General features: G+C 32.9%; 1 protein-coding gene across 29 annotated transcripts in view; it reads right to left on the bottom strand.

The window, feature by feature from the left end:
- The window catches only part of ADGRL3 (adhesion G protein-coupled receptor L3), a 571,254-nt gene that overhangs the window by 467,900 nt on the left and 82,325 nt on the right, over nt 1-21,029 (bottom strand). For 19 of the 29 annotated variants that reach the window (XM_065878047.1, XM_065878033.1, XM_065878042.1 and 16 more), the window contains one exon: nt 9,746-9,959. In XM_065878047.1, coding sequence (XP_065734119.1) covers nt 9,746-9,959 — 214 coding nt within the window. Of the gene's footprint in view, nt 1-9,745; nt 9,960-21,029 lie in introns of those variants that run through there. The other 10 variants (XM_065878049.1, XM_065878046.1, XM_065878045.1 and 7 more) reach the window with 2 other exon arrangements.

Below are 21,029 nucleotides of genomic sequence, written 5' to 3' on the forward strand. Positions count from 1 at the left end.
ACAAGTATTTCAAAGTGCCCACATGATATATTTAGCTTCTCTCATGAGTCCTCATTGTTCTGAAGTTTGCACATTAACTGATACCTATTTTCTTTTATTTCCATACACATATAGAAACTGGTGTATTATTCCCATTATCACCCATAAGTTCACCTTTACTGAAGTATTTCTATAGATAATTGTTTCCCTATAAACTCTAAAATGTTAAAAACAATAACAAAATCTGATTTCATAGTTTTTCTTATGAAAAATTTTATCACAAGTACTTGAGTGATTTTTCCTGAAAACTTATCCTAAGGCAGAAAATAAATGTCATATAATTTAGTAAGTTTCATGTCATGTTTTCATTATTTGTATGTGAATATGACAACAAACCACTTAACGGTGTACATATGTGTGTGGGTGAACATGCACACACGCACACACGTGTGTTTTCTTTTCAGGAACAGTGACTGGTTCATACTTGTTTCCTGGTTAGGCCTTTTGTTAAAAATAGATAATTTAGACAGAGCACACCAGCCAAGAGATTGTAGCAGTTATCCTGGATTTTGAAGCTGGATTTCCTAGGTTAAAATTGCAGCTTTGCCATGGAACTGTGTAACTTTGGGATGTTAATCAAACTCTTTAGTTCCCCCATCAGTAAAGATAACAATAGTATCCATTTCATAGGAGTGAACAAAGAATTAAATGAGTTAATTCATATAAAGTACTTAGAACACTGCCTGGCTCATACAACGTTGTCAATAAATATTGCTTTATATACGGTTATAGCTGGAATATTTAGTAATACAATTGGCTCTGTTCTATCAATGCATGTTTTTCCAAGAAACATGACATCATACAGAACATTTTGTAAACATAATTGATTCAAATAAAAAAGGGGTTGAGAGGCTGGAGAGTTTCAGATTCACAATAATTTAATCATTTCTATCAAAAACTTCAATAATAAAAATCTATGTATGGCTGTAATTGAACATTAATCAAACCTGAGACAAACCAATCCAATATTTGGTTGAATGTTTCCATGAGATGGAATGAGGTTCTTTTCTCACCATCATGATCATAATCAGGAGCACTGTTCTTAACTAATCTTAACATTTTATCATCTTTGTTACAATAAACAAAACCCCAAATCCTCAAATAAGGCAGTAGTACATTGGCTTAAAATAAATTCTTCAGCAAGTTAATTTCTATGTGCTTTAATTACTTATTTGTATAATGGAAGTGATAACAATATGTATCTCTTAGTGTTATTGAGAGGAATAAATGAGATAATGAAAGGTAAATTCATTGCCAGAGTTTACGGCAAATGAAAAGCACACAATAAATGTTAACAGGTATTATTATTATCAATAACAACTGAATATCTTTTCTATTTATTCAAGCACATAATATCCTAAATATTAAGGATATTTTCCTGAAGATGAAACTAAATGGCTACACTGATCAATTTTGTAAGGTTGGTTTTATTAAAACCCTTCTCTTGTTTGACCAACAGATGGAATTATATAAAATGTGGATGGATTTGACTATCTGACTTGCTTTTTCTGATGTACTAAAAACAGGAAAAGACCTTTCCTTGTGACAAAAATTATTCTTAGTGTATCACTAGTTATTAGAGAAATGCAAATCAAAACCACAATGAGGTATCACATCATACCTGTCAGACTGGCTATCATCAAAAAGTCTACAGATAATAACTCTCCTATACTGTTAAGTAGGAATGTAAATTGGGCAGCCACTATGGAAAACAGTATGGTGTTTCCTTAAAAAACTAAAAATAGAGCTACCATACGTATGACCCAGCATTCGCACTCCTGGGCATATATCCAGAAAAAAACCCCTCTAATTCGAAAAGATACTTGTACCCCAATGTTCATAGCAGCACTATGTACAAGAGCCAAGACATAGAAGCAACCTAAGTGTCCATCACCAGATGAATGGGTAAAGAAGATATGGTACATAAACACAATGGAATATTAGTCATAAAAAAGAATGAAATATTACTATTTGCAGCAATTAGTATGAGGTTATCATACTGAGGGAAGTCAGATGAAGATAAATATTATATCACTTATATCTGGAATCTAAAAAAATAGTACAAATGATTCTATACACAAAACAGACTCACAGAATTAGAACTCAAACTTATGGTTACAAAGGGGAAATGGGGGGATAAATTAGGAGTATGGGATTAACAGATACAACCTACTCTACATAAAACAGATGAGTAACAAGGATTTACTGTATAACACGGAACAATATTCGATATAATAACTTATAGTAGAAAAATAATTGGAAAAAATATATATATATATAACTGAATCACTTCGCTATACACCTAAAACTAACACAATATTGTAAATCAACTACACTCAAATTTAAAAAAAGAGGAAAAAAAGTATTCTTAGTGTCTTAGAAGAAGAAAAAAGAGCACAGTAAAAAAATCACAGGCCTTGTGCCCAAAGAGAGCAGGTATGTTTGTACCATACAGTAAGTTAAGTAATTTCAAGTAAATTTCGTAACTCTGTGTAACTTAGCCTTCTCATCAGTAAAACGAAAACTGAAAGGCAAAGTACTTCGAAAGCCACTGCCCCAATATCCTCAGCAATCTTCAAAATCATTGTAATGATAGAGAAACTGAGGTATTTATTCTAAATATCTGCTACGTATCACTGTAAATTATTTTCCTCCAGAGTCCAGTGACATCCCATTAATCAGTGACAGAATTTATGTTCATAATCTGCTTAGTTCTTTTCCATTTGCATTTCAGTTATACTCAAGATAACTGCTTTGGTGTTTTTATCCTATATTCTCTAATTTTCAGAAACTACTTATGTTTCTTCTCTTGGTAATATCTTCTAAACACTTTACACAAGATGTCAAGTTCTACATAGTGACCACAGAGTAAAAAATTTCTAAAAAGCTGGAGGTGGGGAAACGATTATGATTGTCATTTACTATGAATGAAAAAAAAGTGATTCTTATGTTTTATAAATCTATGAGAAACAGGGCAAATTCCAGGTAAATCTATCATTGTCACTCTACCTGTATTTCTAGGTCCTTTCTAGGTTTATTTTGTTTAGTTTGTTTGCCAATGCATTTACTAATGGCTACAAGCATTGGAATAACCATTAACACTGCTAAATTAAAAAGAACTCAGAAAATTTAAAAAGTGCCTGGAAACAAAGAGTGCCCAAGACTTCTTAAACTCTGTCTTTACAAGGTTGACTCTTTTTAAAAAAGAAAATTGACATCAACAATACATTAAATTGAAAAATATTTTTCCGTATACATACTTATAAATTTACTTCTTCCAACATATTTGTGTTTAGAACATCATGGCAGGGCTCTCCCTCCCGTCCTACAAAATCATACAGTTAACCTGTGCAGTACTTTTTATTTAAAAATTAGCTATTCTAAGTTTCTATTGTTTTAATCGTTTTATTTTTAATTTAAGGAGGTTTTCATAATTTTATGAGAATTATGAGTGTCTGAACAGAAAATTATGTTAGTAATTTTCAGGCAATGAGTCTAATTCTCATTTGATTCTGTATTAGCAGGGGCTACTCTATAACATGCAGATATTCTTCCCTTCAAAAATAATTCACTCATAGAAAATGTCTAGATGATATTAAAGCAAATAGAATGAGTATTACGCAATGTAAAAACAATGAGAACAAAACACAAATCACTAATTTTCAGCCAATAAGTAGAAATGAAAAAATAGTTGTGTTTGATGAATCATCGATTTTCCTAAGTTTTTGTCTCATGACCTTTTTAACTCTCAAAATAATTAAGATTCTCAAAGACTATCAGTTTATACGAGTTATAGCTATCAATATTTATCATATTAGAAATTAAAATAACTGACATATTTTTAAAAGTACACTGTTGCTGCTACCTTGATCCCTGCTAAGATGCCCACAGTTACCTACCACTGCTTTTGCACCATCAGTGCCTATGTCAAATACAATCAAAATGGCAAATTTTATGTCAGAATTTTTATGAAAATAGTTTGGACGCTGTGGAATCCCAAGAAAGGACTCAGGGATTCCACGTTTCCATGAACAGTGCTTAGAAAATGGCTGCACAAAGGGTTAATACTCCCCAAGACCTGTAAGAGACAGCCAACACAACTCCCTTTAACTTTTATCCTAAGCTATCCTGAAATACTTGAATCATTTACTAACTTTCTGAATTTCCAACTACACATACATAACATATAATTTCATTCAAAATTAAGTTAATATTAGTAAAGATTACTAGGAAGCATTTTAGTAGAATATTATCAAATATGTATTCTCAGAATCAAAATTGGACAAAATATTAGAGAAGAAGAGATAAATGCTTTCCAGATAGAAACTTTCCAGTTTCTTCATATCCTCTACATTTGGGCTTTGGGAATGGGAGTTTTCTTCCTTCCTTCCTTCATTTCCTTCCCTCTTTTTTCCCTTCTGTTTCTAGGTCTATCTGTTCTTTTGTTCATTATACTGCATTAGAATATGGATTCAATGGAAAAGTCCCTGATATGCGGGGTTGTTTTTGATCTGCTATAATTCATAAGAGAAATACAAGACATGATGTAATGAATCTGTCAAGGAAGCAAAGGAGAATACTCAAATTGAAAAACTCATGTCTACATACACAGTTATTGCAGAACATTTATTCAGCAATGTACATACAAAAACTGCCACTGGCGTTTCTTCTTCTACTGCTATTGAAAGAGTTCTTAACTTCATCAGGATTAAACACAACAAAAACAAAGGCCTTTTTGTATACTGTAAAATCCCCTGAAGTGATACGATATAAACTGAAACATAACTTTTCCAGAAAGGTGAGAAACAATTCTCCCTCCCTGCCTCTTTTTCTTTTTTTTTTTTTTTTTTCGCATGTTCTTGATGTGACTATGACATGTGAAAATGTAATATTGCTAAAATGGTGCTGGAAGATTAAAAGTAAAACTTAAATCACTCATTTAATCAGAAAAAACTTACTCCTACTTTATGCATTTAACATCTCTCCTTGATAGAAAACTCTAAAGAGGGTACTTTTTAAATGTGTAGATTCATGATCTTTGATTCTAACATAATTCAAAAGGCAAGCAACATATTTATGTCCATGCCTCCAGGAATAACTGCTAGTATTTCTTTGATAACGTCCCCACTGAAACACCCACTAAATCTAACTTGACTTCAAATATTCAGGATTTAGCTTAAAAAAGTAATGCATGAAGGATGGACACAAAGACAGAAAATAGACTAGTCATTGCATGGGGTGGAGAAGGAGATGGGGACTAACAACAATGGGTGTGAAGAATCTTACTGTGGTGATGTAAATGATCTAAAACTGACATGGTGATGATTGTATCACTTGGTAAATTTACTAAAAAAAAAAAAATCATTGTACACTCGAAATGGGTGAATTTGATATATAAAAATGCTTCAAGAAAGTTATATTTAAAACTGAATACACTGAATGTGAGAAGCTAGACACCAAAAAGCATATTCTATATGAATCCATTTATTTAAATTATAAAATAAGCAAAATAATTTAAGATGACAGAAGTCCCAATAGCAGCAATTCTTGGTTGAGGGGAGGATGGCTGGTACAGAGCACAAAGTGGGGTGTCTGAGGTACCCTTAACATTCTGTCTTTACTTAGTTGTTGTTAGATAAGCTTGGTTTGTGAAAATTCAATGCGTTGCACACTTATCATGTGTGCAATTTTCAGTATATATACCTCAATAAATCACTGTACTTCCTATACATATATACATGCTTGTTCAAAATTCCTTTTCAACTAAAAAAATATGGGCAACTCTATGCAGAATAAGGCTGTTATGCCACATGTTTAAAATATTTGTCATAAAAAGCTGGTGTGAAGATATCATTATATATGATATTCAAACTTCCCACATTTAGATGGAATCTATGTTCAATTTATAAGAAGGACTCCATTCGGAGCTTTTAATGACAAGGGAATAGCATCCAGGCTAGTTTATCATCGAATTGTCAAGGTGTACTGGGTCTATAGGGATGGATGATGGTGGAGGGCTGGCTTCAGGCACGTTTGGAAGAGGGCCTAGAGAGAGTAAGCTGTGCACAGCAGACACCAATAAGCTTGTGAAGCCATGACAGAAAAGGATGGGTGAAGGGTTACTGAAGAGAAGCTGTTTCCCACGATCTTTTTTGGCGTTCATCCACTTACATATCTAATATCACTTTGGTCTCTTCCGGTTCCACTAACGCTGCAATCCTTCAAGGACGAGCCTAACACTTTCTCTTCAGTGAATACTCCCTAATATCATCTAGGTAAAAGAGTATTCCTTCATGTTTTGAACTCTTCAATAAATGTAACAGATAAAGATAAATTACTGAACAAATGATATAGCTATTTGTTTTTTATTGGCCAAAAAACTACAGTTTTGTGGACAGGAACCATGCCAGATTTATTTAACCACCAAACTGCAGAGTAATTGTCATAGTGAACGGCATATCATGGACTTTCAGGCATCGGTGGAATTAATAAATGCAAGTTTTATCAACCAGACTTCAATAAAAATGATTGAAGAGAAAAAAAATGCAAGTATTTCCATTAACAGCTGAAGAAAACATAAACACCTCAGCTGCATTAAAAATGTAAAATTTCTGTAGTTATCGGTTGCCAACAGTCATTTTCACATTTATATTCAAAAGCTGTATGTACCATCTTTTTAAACTTTTAAGTATATAAAGTAAAAAGAAACAAAAATGACTCAGAAAATAAAGTTAAGAAAGTTTTTAAATGGCATGACAAAATTGGATGGGGTATTTCTAAATTTATACATATATTTGATTTGATTTGAAATATATATATATTTGGTTTGATTTGAAATATATATATATGCATATATTTGATTATTACATATTAAAAGTTAGTTTTAGGTAAGATAAGAGAAACTCTGCCCTCTAGAAGCCTACAATTTACTTTACACAAGAAAACTGTCTAAAATATGATACTACACATTTATTGTTTGGATGTAAAAATGATGGATGTAGATGATAACAGGTGAGTGGCCTCAGAAGTTCTGAGAAGAATAAATAAATGTGTTCTAGTAGTATAATGAAAAAGTCTTCTGGTAGTATAATGAAAAAAGTAAAGCACAGAACACTCAGAGAAATCGGGGACAGAATGGCATGAGAACACACTTAGATTTGAGAACACCAGGCTCAATCTGAAAGGCAGTGAGGAAACTGACTTCTCTAGAGCAGATATCAGATTGTATAGTTCTACTGGGGAAAAAAATGTGGAAATCACATGTCATACCCTTTCTGATTCAAGTCCCCAATTTTTCACACCTAACTAACATGTTAGTATACAGTTTTATTTATGCATTCATTCAATGTGTATTCAAACATCTGCATGAATAGAAGTCCCAATAGCCTGTGACATCTGTCTAATTTATGAGGCTGAAGTAAGTTAGGAAGCGTTTTTAACAAGGTTATGCAAAGACACACAAATAATTTTTTGAGTTTAGTGATAATCCTCCCATGTAGAGACATGCTTAAAACTTTTAGGCTGATATAATATCTTTCTAGAAGTTTAAATGAAAGAAACAATAATCTAAAACACCTTTTGGAAAAGATATTTTCTACTATTATTTTAATTCAAACACATTATTTAAACTGTTGAAATCATAATTAATATTATGTGCCCATATCATAATTAGTAATTATGAACATTATTTAACATGCTATCATTGGCGTGACAGTGAGAGTTCATTATAAAGTAGCTTAAGTGGATGTGATCATCCCATATCTTGGTAGCTTACAAAATGGGACCAGATTTCTTCTCTCCATTTATTTTGGACAAGTGTAAATGTAGTACATTTAATGGTCTAAATACAAGCAAGAAACTTGCCTCCATGGAGAATCAACCACAGCTATTTTAACTGACAATTCTTAGTTGAGAACCCCCCAGGAAGGCTTCTACAAATGATTTACTCAGGATGCTTAAAGCAATTTTACTCTGCAGATTTGTCACTATACAGATGCATCCCATATAATTCAGTAGCTCCAGAGAGAGGATCCACTGTAACTATTTTTTGCAATAATTATAAGATTAAGGGCTTATTTTGGGAGCCATTAATAATATCAATGAAAGGATTAAGACAATTCTGGTGAAAATCATATAGAGATCAAAAAGCTAGTGAAGTTAATGCTTCTGCTACACTTTAAATGAAAACCTAATCACAGAAAAGCAGAAAATCCTCCTCAACCCACTTTCCGAATGGATTCTGAAGAATCCTGTGTTTGGTTTTCTGACTGAAACAAATAAAATAACAATTTAGTCATGGTGCCCATTCCATACTACTTATGGAATAACCACTCCTGAAAGATGATTATAACACCTACAGGCAACAAAATGATTAGATTTCTTTTAGGTATAACATCAGAGAATTTAGCCATAGCTGGAGGTATGTCAATATATAACAAGAGACAACAAGAAGAACCAAATGCAACCAACCTTAAATGGAATCGCTAATTTTAAAATCTTATTTCTCATTAACACTCACCTTAGCATGAGCCAGCATTTTAGAAATAGACAAATAAAAGCTCTCAGATTTGCCCAGAGACCACTATCCTTCATGTATACCTCAGATGCTCTGATCATCAAAATCCTGGCATGTGATAATTTCTTTGAATAATTTATACGACAGAAATTTATAAAAATATTGACTATCAATGTAAATATCAGAATTTTAAGTATCAAGAAGGTTAAAAATAAGGCAGGCTTTCTTAAGTACAAGAAAGATAATCCTTAAAATCCACTGTCTTTGCTTTTATAATTCAATTCATTTTTACATATGTTTGATCTCCCCCATATTTTAAGAAGTCCTTAAACAAAAGAAAGAGATGCCTAAATAGAAATCCTAATGAAAAACAAATTTACTAAGTAAATCATATATTAAGTTTTTAAAAATTACTTTGTGAGCAAGTAGTCAGAAAGTATGAAGGCTTATCGTAAATGAATGACTCTGTCACTGATTTCTGAGAAATCATAATAAGTGAACAAATATTTGAGATATATTTAATATTTAACTAATTTATCAAGAAATTTTAATATAAACTTTCTATAGTATAGATTCTAATTGACCAGTCTCTTTAGAATTGAAGATTTTTTTTACTTATCCAGTGATATTCTATGGTACTTTATACTATTTTACTATGGTAATATTTCAGATAGTTTAAATGTATTAAATAAATTAATTTATATAATAGATATCAAAGTAATATTTTTATTGTTTTCCAAGGCCAAATAATCATTACTCAATAGTCTTTATTATTTTTTGATTAAGTTATAAAATTGCCTCTGAATTTAAATTTTACTCTTTTTCCCACACTAATGGAAATCATTGTTAGCAGTAAAATAATTTTTCTGTAATTTCTGGAGAAAATTACATAATTCTGTTTATGAAAACTGAAAAATAAATTTAGTTTCTCAACTAATGAACTCAGTTCTAGAGAACACAGAATAGAACACATGAAACAATAAATAATCTAATACATTCTAATATTTTCCAAATGCCATTTACAATTTCTAGCACTAGCATTTTAGTGATATGGGGAATAGTTTGATATTGAAAAAGTCGTTCAAAGTATCCTAAAGTACACAATTTTATGTGCACCTATGCTCAGTATGTCACACAGATGCATGTTGAGAGTTTATATTAAATGCACAAAGAATATTAGAAATATCATACCTTTGAGACATAATCTTATAGGCATCAGGCAGATAGCATCGTATATTCTCCATCTGAGCAGGGTCAGAGTCACAAATTTTGTCATCAGTCCTCCCATAGTTGGCACTTTCGATCATGATGACATCTGTTCCTGGACAGCGGAGTTCTATGGGGTAGCTCTCACAGGAGAGCTCTCTGCGGACCACAGCCATTGGAATTGGGGCACGGCTGAAAGCTACCAGGAGGAGGAAGAAAAATAAGTCATCTTTATTACATAGAAAGGAAAAGTACCCATTTCTGATATACTAATATAAAGGAATAAAGCAGTTGCAATTCATAATTTTAACTAAAAGTAGACTATCTCTCATTTCAGTAACTTGACAGAATTTTTAAAAATCTAGCTAAAACAATTATTTCTTAGAAACCTTATCTCACAGGTATTTTTCGTATAAATGGAACAAAGCACTCTGGATTTTCTAAAACACTGGCTGGTATGTGAGGTAAAGACTATAGAGAAATATCATGCAGTTTGTAAAACAAGATTCTCAGATTAACCTCAGGAATACTGTGTGTATTTGTTTTGTTTTTTAATAGAAACCATGAATGACAACAACAAAAAACGTACTGCTCTTGAGTTTATATATACCTATTTAAATAATCTATTTCAATTTTGAAACAGTTTCACTGTTTCAGGTAATAACATAATCAGTATATTTTTTGAGTTAATTATAGAAATAGGGAATGTTCTTTAAGAAAACAGAGATTTGTAAGGAGACAAATTAAATTTTCCTTCAGCTCCTTCCCACACCTTTCCCCCAATGTCAAGAGGTAAGCAGTTAACAATGTGGTGACTTTTCTATTAGAACTGTCTACAGAAAAAAAACAAACATTGTATATTTCTTCCCATCCCTCTTTTAATTTTACTTAAGTAACTTTTAATCGGGTAGTATCACACTACACACATTGTTTCATATATTGATTTATTTTACTTATTAATTTAACAATATATGGTGGAAGTCTTTTCATTCCTATGTTGTATCCCTCATTTTTAATGGCTACATTACATATACATATAAAACATTATTTAATTGGTCTTATGTTAATGGGCACTTAGAAATGATTGGCATGTATACACTGACGTGTATAAAATGGATGACTACAAAGAACCTGTGTATAAAAAAATAAATAAAATAAAATTCAAAAAAAAAAGAAATGTCCCAGTGTTTTTGTGTCATAATACTGCAAGAAGTATAAACCTACCTGTGTACCTTGGCTATAATATTTTAGAAAAAATATAACTATCCAAATACATTTTATGGTATATGTTAATAAATGAAATTGATGAAGGCATAAATATATTTGAAATTTGGCAAATATCAACAACTAGATGTCCAAAAAGCTTAATACAAATGTACACTTCCACCAGTAGTACTTTCCTCTTCAAAACTACACATTACCAATTCCTTTATATTTTGCCAATGTGATAGACAAAAAATGATATAACATCCTTATTTGAATTTTCACCACTTCATTTATACAATGAAATACATTTCCATGTTTCTTGACCCTTCATCTTTTTTTTATTATACATTACTATTGTAAAAGTTCTTTGGATAGAAGAAAATTGAAAAGTTGTCCCTTATACTTGTGGCAAATATGTTTTTCTAGTTTGTTGTTTGGTTTCATGTTTGCTGAATATATATATTTCATTTTTATACAGCAAACTGTCTATCTTTTCACGTCAGATTTAATAGTTTCACAATCCAAGACTGTGGATATAATCAGTACATTATTGGAAGACAGTCAAATGTTTAATTGTAAAAACTCAACAAGTCTTCTTTTAAAAGCACATAATTGAAATTCTTTAGCAACCAGCCAGTAAGGTGATTTTCACATAAGAGAATTATTTATAGAGATAAATACATGATAGCTATAAATTTGCATTGACAGTTGATTAACTCACTAATGCTGGCACATACATAAAAATGTATTTAAATAAATACATTCACCTTTTCTTATGGCTTTTTTAGTAAGCATGAAATGTGGAAAGCAAAGAAGGGAGGAGAGAAGCAAGAAAGTGTAAAAAGAGTAGGAATAGGGAAAAAGAGATTTTATTACTATAAATATTTTCACTTGAAACTCTACAGAAAATATTGATTTGGTTTATGAAACCATACCTATTATTTCAAAATAGAAAATGACATTAGTTTTTATCCCATTTCTATACCATTTTGGAAAAACTATACATGTACCAAGGACCCCACGCATAACTTCCGAATAGGTCACTCAAGCTGCACTGCACAGTTAATTCCATTCTGGTTCTCATTCAACATCTTTCTTGTTTTGTCCTCAATCCCCCTCAAACACAGACAGACAGATACACACACGCAAACACACACACCTGACTCTAGCACATCCACAGCACTGATCAAAGAGAGTTAACACAAAGATTGGTGGTAATAATTTTTTTAATATATAAATTTATTTTATTTTTGGCTGCATTGGGTCTTCATTGCTGCAAGCGGGCTTTCTCTAGCTGTGGTGAGCGGGGACTACTCTTTGTTGTGGTGCACAGGCTTCTCATTGCGGTGGCTTCTCTTGTTGAAGGGCACGGGCTGTAAAGCGCAGGCTCAGTAGTTGTGGCGCACAGGCATAGTTGCTCCACGGCATGTGGGATCTTCTCGGAGCAGGGCTCGCACCCATGTCCCCTGCATTAGCAGGCAGATTCTTAAGCACTGTGCCACCAGGGAAGCCCGGTAACAATATTTTTAAAGTTTGTTCTTGAGTCAACATTTTGACAGGGTAGTCTCACAACAGACACTGAATTTCTGAAATGTGTGTTTCTATGGTTCCTAAAATATATGTATTTATCATTTAGAAATTAGATGGCTGTTTAAACATGAAGTCATTTTTAATACTCAGATTCTATTTTAATGGAAAAAGATATTTTCATTACTGTATATAGCATTTTAAGCAATAAAATCATTGAACAATAAAAATGTTCCAATTTGGGAATCCAGTTTCACATTTTCAATCAGTTTAAATAGAATAATAGATATTTTTTGCTTACTTTTTTTATAAAATGTTCTTGAAATCAGAATTTTTCAGAATGCTTTACAGTAAACTTTTGAGCATTTGCTGAGACAATTTTTTTCTTAACTTTGGTATAGCCATTTTGTAAAAATCAGATTGAAACTGCTTCCAAACATTGAGTTGATCTTGCTATATTTTGTTAACCTAACCTATTAAGTCATATTGTTAAAAAACAAGTTAATTTAACAAAGAAATAAAAATAAGCAAATAATAAAGTCAAAGCGTTGTCTGACTAAGTGGACAATTTGGTTGATTAAACTCATCAGTCCATTTTGCTAAAACGTGTACACAGACATAGCTTTAATCTGGGTCTTAACTGTCAAAAACATGATTTAGAACCAGACAGTGGCAAAGTCAACTAAAATGTTGAGGGCAAATTTCCCATGTATCTCGTTTGAGCCTATAAGGATTATTCAAAAGTTATAGATATGGAAATTTTTACAGGGTACTAGGGTTGATTTGTGGATGCTTTCTTCCATTTAACATATAATTGCATTAGTATCAGTAACTCAGTGATAAATTGCATTCCTGAATAATGAATGCTTTGTTTAAAGGAATGTATTACTGGAAACTATTCTATAACATATCTAATTAGCTATTTAAATTATTTTAATTACATTGCTAAATGCTTTAATCAGCAACTAAAGTCCAATGGAAAAATATGCTTAAGTTAAAAGATTTTTATTGTTGTTGTTTTGTCTTTCTTACCATTCAGTTACCATGCTAACAACGGAGAGACTTTGGTTACTGGAGAAAACAACTAAGACACGGAAAATGTCAACAATTCAATGCAAGCTAGCCAGTGAAATAATACGGGGAAAAGATGGCATATTCTTTTTTTTTTTTTTTTTCTTTTTGTTTTGTGGTACGCGGGCCTCTCACTGTTGTGGCCTCTCCCGTTGTGGAGCACAGGCTCTGGACACACAGGCCCAGCGGCCATGGCTCACGGGCCCAGCTGCTCCGCGGCACGTGGGATCTTCCCGGACTGGGGCACGAACACACGTCCCCTGCATCGGCAGGCGGACTCTCAACAACTGCGCCACCAGGGAAGCCCAGATGGCATATTCTTGAGGTCCTTCTCATTTTCATACCATGAGTTAATTTGTGGTAACAAAGAACAGAGTGTCACCTATTAGGTGTGTAATAGACATTGGCTGAATAAATGGGAAAAGCTTCAGATGTGAAATCTGGTAGACTTCTGTTAAGATGCTGCACTTTAGAACTACCCACTGACCATGGGACTAAGAGGACGCAAATGAAACTAAGCTTCTCTGCTAAGGACGTCCAGAACCTCAGGAATTGCCCAAGTTCCATGCGGAACACATCCCTAATTAAAATTGCTCCTGACCAAGGATTAAACAACAGGAGAATTAGCTCCCGGTTCTTGCTCACTTGTTTCTGCACAAATCACTCTTATTCTTCCTTTTCTGAGACCTCACCCAATCTGTTGTTAAAACTTCTTGTTTTTTGTTACTCTCTTCTTGGGCTTTCCTACTGCAATCCTGCTTGGTGACTTTTGACTCAAAATGCTTTAAATTCTTGGTGAATGTGGGTTATGATAACTAAAGATACCAGTCTAAAGATGGGGTGAGGGCGGGAGCAGGGTGCTAAAAGCTGATGACCAGAGTCAATTGATTCCTCCTGGACTCAAGGACAGGGGTCAGAGATTTGCTAGGATAACCCTAGGACTTTACAGGGTAGCATTCAAAGAAGGGAGTGCTACTTGAGACACAGGATTTTAGGACAAAGGATATCAATAAGTAAAAGACTAAACACAGATTAAGAGGTAAGCATTAACCCAGTATAATTAATTAAGTTTTTAAACATGTTGAATTTAAGGTGTCAGGATAACACTCAGGAATGTTTAATTTTCATTTGGGTTCATGAGTCTAGAATGTATGAGTAGACTATAGGCTAAAACCATGGTAATAACAGTAAGTAGCTGAAGAGGATAGATGTAGAGGAGAATAAATGCAGAAGGTGGAGTGTCAGTAGCCACTGAAGAAATGTAGAAGAGCGTACTACTTAGTTGCTGATCATATATATAACATAGAGAAAAGCACTGTGTATCTATTCAAGGAAGATTTTCACTAAATGGATAATATGCCTGCCACTACTACTTAGTTTTAGGACAAATGAATCAAGCACTTATATATATCTCTCCCTGGGCCAAGTCTTCAATGCACTGTTCAAATCTGGTTTTCCATGGACTGTTCTACATATTCAATGATCCACTCAAAAATAAATGGTGCAGTCTATTCTCCATTAGGCAGAAACTAAAATCTTCAGCCTGCCCTATGTGTGTGTTTGTTGTGATATTAAAAACTATTAGCAATACAGCTTATATTTTTATTTATTCTTCATTTCCTTACTTTTATACTTTCCTTACCCAAAATCCCATGTATTAAATAAAATTAAATTTACTAAGAAAAAAATTTAAGCATAGATAAGAAAATGCAAATTAAAAGGCTATTTTGCAGCGGTAAAGATAAAACAGTTGCTTTAAATGGGTAATGACAGAGAACATATTTGACCTATGTTTAGGGACAAAAAAAATTACATGATTTGATGATTGGTTGAACATGAAGGGTAAAAGTGAGGGTACAAGGATGACTACCAGGTTTCTGGCATAAGCAAGTGATTAGATTGTAGTGCCATGAACAAAATCTAGTAGGAAGTTGAATACAGGTCAGTGATTTAGAAGAGAGATCTTCATAAATTTGAGAATTGTAAGGTAGTACTCAAACCAGAGCAGTAGATAAGATAACCTATGGAGGGAGAAAGATTGTATTAAACATGTCCACGTGGCAGTTTTAAAATACGTTCCTAATTCCTTGCTACTTCTCCATTTTTTTCCCTTTCCTCTTGAATGTGGGCTTTACTTAGTGACTCACTTCTAATGGACACAGCCTGGTAGAAAGTGTGTGATTTCCAAGAGCAGTTCATTAACAAGACATTGGAGCTTTAACCTCTCTTGAATCACTCACTTTGTATAAAGCCAGTCACCAAATCTTGAGCACATTCAAGCAGCCCCAAGGAGAGATCCAGAAAAGGAACTGAACACTATGCTGACAGCCAGAATGAATTTGCAAGGCCGGCAAGTGAGGCATCTTGGAGGCTGACCCTCCAGCCACAAGAAACCCTTCCTTTGGGTAACTACAACCCTATGAGAGACCTGGAGTCAGAACCAGCAAATTAAACTATTCCCAGATTCCTAACCTAAAGAAACCACAGAAGATAATAAACGTTTACTGTTTTAAGCCACTAAGTTTTGGGCTATATATTACTAATACAGTGCAGAATCAATTCTGAAGGAATGTGTAAAGAGTGGACATTGAAACTGTTGGACGATACTGAAGATTACCAAATCAATAAAAGAAAAATACTATGAATGACCCACACAGATAGTCTAATATTACCATCCCTTTGCTGAAACATAGTTTGGGCCATTAATTTAAAAAATATAACATTCCATATATATATAATTTATTATACACATATTTTATAATATGCATTATATATAATACATAAATAATCCAGGTTCAGCACTAAAAACAGATTACTAATAGGTGTTAAGTTTTTTTCCCCCCCTGTATCCCAATGATCATAAGAAGGGAAAAAAAAGGCTCTTTTGAAAACTTTAAAATAAAAAGAAAATAGATCTGGTTCCTTATGAGAAAGAAGTAAGTTAAACTATTTGTAGGTCAAGGCTAATGATTTTAAAGGTGTTTCTTAATTATAGAGAAGGACACTTACATATCTGGAAGTGGGTTACTGCCTATAATAAAGCATTGGCAATGCCTTTTAAAAATTCTTCATTACTTAAATGCTGCCAAAAAGCAAATATCCCCAGTTTTAAGTTTCAGCAGAACCTATGACATAATTTTCTTAAATATACGTATTTTCTCTGTGCTGTTTTACATGCCAACACACTTATCCAAATTTTAAAAAATGTGCTCTGAAAATCTAGTCTGAAATGTTTGGCAGCAAAAATAACACTGGAAATCCAGTGAAATATCAAACTATCATCTACTTTCTATAAAAGTACATCTACTACCAGTAAGCATCTAATATACTGAATTTCAAAAGTCTATTTCTACAAAGAATACATATAATTTAAATACTTTAGTATTTAATTAAGTGTAACACAGTGACAATTAAAATTGACACCATAAAGAAATAACCAAAGGCAATTATGTTCTGAGGTCAAAAAGAAAAGCATGAAATTTAGAATTTCTGAAATTACAGGGAAAAAATGTCCTAATGAGAGGAATGTCATAAAACAATTACTGTAAAGCTATCCTTCTGACTTATGGAGCTTCAGCATGAGGGTAACATTAATCATTCTTTTTGAGGATATATATACGAAATGGTGACCTTTAAGTGACATTATCCACATAGAGGTTGCCTAAAAAATGTAGCAAGTGTTTGAATAAATGAACTCATATCTACTTGTTATAAGTTTTCAACATTTAATAAAATTATACTCTACATTGTCTTCCAATTATATTCATGAGGGACAAAAATTTCTAAAACTGAGTCAAACTTCACATATCACTATTATCACAGCCTTTTCCTAAATGTCAAAAACACCAAACTGGCTGTTCAAAGTGTTCTTAAGAGTAAAATTATAATTTCAAGATAAACAAGAATCCAGTAAAAAGAATTATACAATTCAAAAGAAATTTTAAAAGATATGCCAATTTAACTCTAAATGTACATTTATCAGTTACAATGTGGCTGCTGGGAGTTACTAAACACAAGACATGGATATTGTTTAAATTCTCCATCCACATTGGTGATTATCTCAGGCCTAGGAGTGGTCCTATATAGAATGGGATTCCAAAAGTCTGGCAGAAGGAGCTTCAGAGGTATCATATGAAATCAAGAAAATGATAAACATTTGTGTGTGATGGTTAATTTTATGTGTCATTGTGACTGGGCTAAGGGATGCCCAGGTACCTGCTAAACCATTATTTTTGAGCATCTCTCTGAGGGCATCTCTGGAAAAGATTAACAAAGATTGATTCTGTAGACTAACAGAGATCACCCTCACCAATTTAAGGTGGTCTGGTGAGGGCCTGAATACAACAAAAAGGCAGAGGAAGTGTAAATTTTCTCTCTGCTTGAGCTGGGATAGCTATCTTTTGCCCTCTAACATTGATGCCCCTTGCTCTCAGGCCTTCAGACATAGGCCAGAGCCTACACCAGTGGCCCTCTGATTTTCAGGTTTTTGAGTACAGGTTGGAACTACATCACTGGTTTTCCTGGGCTGCCAGCTTGCAAACAGCAAATCATGGGAGTTCTCAGTCTTCATAATTGTGTGAGTCAATCCCTCATAATAAATCTCTTCATATTGACCTAGATAGAGAGATAGATAGATAGATATAGATAATATAGATAACTGTGATATGTGAAATTTGACAGTTTAGAAACTTCATCCCATGAATATAACTGGAAAACAATCTAGAGAACCCTAATAATGTGAGTGTAGCAAAATCCCCAAAGGCAAAAGATAGCATCAATGATTACTAAAACCCAAAGATTATAGAATAATGACAACAAGATCAGATGGGTGAAAGTTCACAGCAGGGGAGAGCAGATGGACAGATGATCCAGAGCAAAAGTACTGAGAATCTTCCTAAGTATCTCCATTTCACTCTAGAATCTTAGAGTTGAAGAGAGAGTGCACAACCTATGTAAGGTTTAACCATCATAAAGTACAATGAAAATGTGAAACAGATTACAAAGTAATGAAGTGATAAATTTGTTTAGTTTCTTAAGACAGATTTCTTGAAGGAAGCAAACTTGAGATGTCCTTTAAAGATGAAATAATATATGAATATAGGAGAAAAGATGAAATAATATATGAATATAGGAGAAAAGATAACAAAATATTCCAGGCAGAAATTCTGAGCAAAGAGAGGTATATTCAGCATTTTGAGTGAGGATCTCAAAGAGATATCTGTACCCCCTTGTTCATTACAGCACTACTCTCAATAGCCAAGATATGGAAACAACCTAAGTATCCATCGATGGATAAATAGATAGAGCATCTGTGGTATATACATACAATGGAATATTATCCAGTCATGTGAAAAAAGGAAATCCTGCCATCTGTAACAAACAATGATAAGCCTTCAGGAAATTATGCTAAGTAAGGTAAGTCAGGCCAGAGAAAGACAAATACTGTAAGATACCACTTATATATGGAATCTAAAATAGCCAAACTCATAGAAACAAAGAACAAAATAGTGGTTTCTGGGGGTTGGGGGTTAAGGGAAATGGGGAGATGTTGGTCAAAGGGTTTAAATTTCCAGTAGTTGTAATATGGATAAGTTCTGAACATCTAATGTACAGCATCGTGATTATAGTTAACAAAACTGTATTATATACTTGAAAGTTACTAAGAGGGTAGACCTTAAATGTTCCCATCACAAAAAAATAAATGGCAATTATGTGAGGTGATGAAGGTGTGAATTACTTCTAATGTGGTAATCATTTCACAACATACATGGGTATCAAGTCAACACGTTGTACACCTTAAACAAACACGATATTCTATGTCAATTATAACTCAATAAGTATGGAGAAAAGAAATTATATTCACAAGAGATTTGGGAGTAGATGGCAGACAGGAACTAAACAGTCAAATCAGAAAGAGGCTTCAAATTAGATTCAGAATATAGTCCAAATACAGGGTAGTGGAAGATTACAGCATAAAAGAATAACGTAATAATAATATTAATGAAATTAATCTTAAAAAGCACTAACCAATAATTATTCAAACAGATTAGGTGAAAGATAACAGAGTCTGGAAATTGATGACACAAAAGGCGATATGATGATGGTAATTGCTAATACATATTGGGTGTTTTAATTTTAAAAGTATCATTTTATTTTTTTTTAAAGTATCATTGCTAACGAGAACATACTGTGTAGCACAGGGAACTCTACTCAATGTACTGCGGTGACCTAAATGGGAAGGAAATCCAAAAAGAGGGGATATATGTATATGTTTAGCTGCTTCATTTTGCTGTACAGTAGAAACTAACACAACATTGCAAAGCAACTATACTCCAATAAAAATTAATTTTAAAAAAAGTATCATTGTATTTCAAACTCCAAACTATAAAAGCTTGTCAATATTATCATCCCCATTTAGTGTACACCAGGAAAATATGGTTTAGCCCAAAATGCTAAGAATGTGAGGCATGAACTAGAAAGTCATACAAGTGAGAGAAAAGACGCAATGACTCTTCTTGTGTGTCACACAAACAGAAAGAACAAAGGAAGGGGAGTTCTGTCAGGAAATACATAAGGCAATGTGACAATATCACACTAGTTATAAATAATATAAAGTTTATGGATTGCCATTCCTTTGATGAAATGAAGCCTTATTTCCAAATATGAAATGCAAGTTAAATATCCCAATTACTGTGTCTGACAGGGGCCTTTTTTTTAATAGCACAAAGCATAACAGCATAATATTATTATTTTAAGAATTTTAAGATTTCTTTCCTAACATTTTAATACACTTTAATATTGTATCACAAAAACTAATATGAAAATTTCCTTTGTATGAAAATCCACTGCAGTTAAGATGGAAAATCACTACTTTACTTTTAAAATTTGACATTAATTCTCAAATGTAGTCATTATACTTTTACTGAAGTATATAAATATGATTTTCTTTATTGCAAATAGCCAAATTTAAAGTTTATGTTATTCTTGTCATATAACAGAGAAAATCTGTAGTCATATAGATTTTAACAAGAAATATACAGTAAATTTAGAGAAGGATATATATAAGTTTTGAATAAACAGTGATGTCTCAAGTTAAGACTAAATGACATTTAATTTTGAAGGGAAGGAATTCCTGAACAGTGAATGAACTCTCTATTGCACTGCAAACGCCATTCAGAAATATACAAGCAGCACCTACTTACATTCGTCCCCTCCTCTCTCCCCGCAAACACACTATATACCTTGGAAAGGATGAAGAGCTTTCAGTGGCTTAAAAGTCTTTGTTTTGTTTTATCCTTAAGGAAAGCAATGCTAAGACATTTTCTAATTCAGCAGGGTAAATCTTCTGCAGAAAAGACCTTGTAATAACCTCTTTGGTAATCTTCAATATTGAAAAACATATACAACAGGGTTTATAAATCCTTTATCCACAAGCTTTACAACAGCTTTCACATATATAAACTCA

This window comes from Phocoena phocoena, chromosome 5, assembly GCF_963924675.1.
Source record: "Phocoena phocoena chromosome 5, mPhoPho1.1, whole genome shotgun sequence".
NCBI classification, from domain to species: domain Eukaryota; kingdom Metazoa; phylum Chordata; class Mammalia; order Artiodactyla; family Phocoenidae; genus Phocoena; species Phocoena phocoena.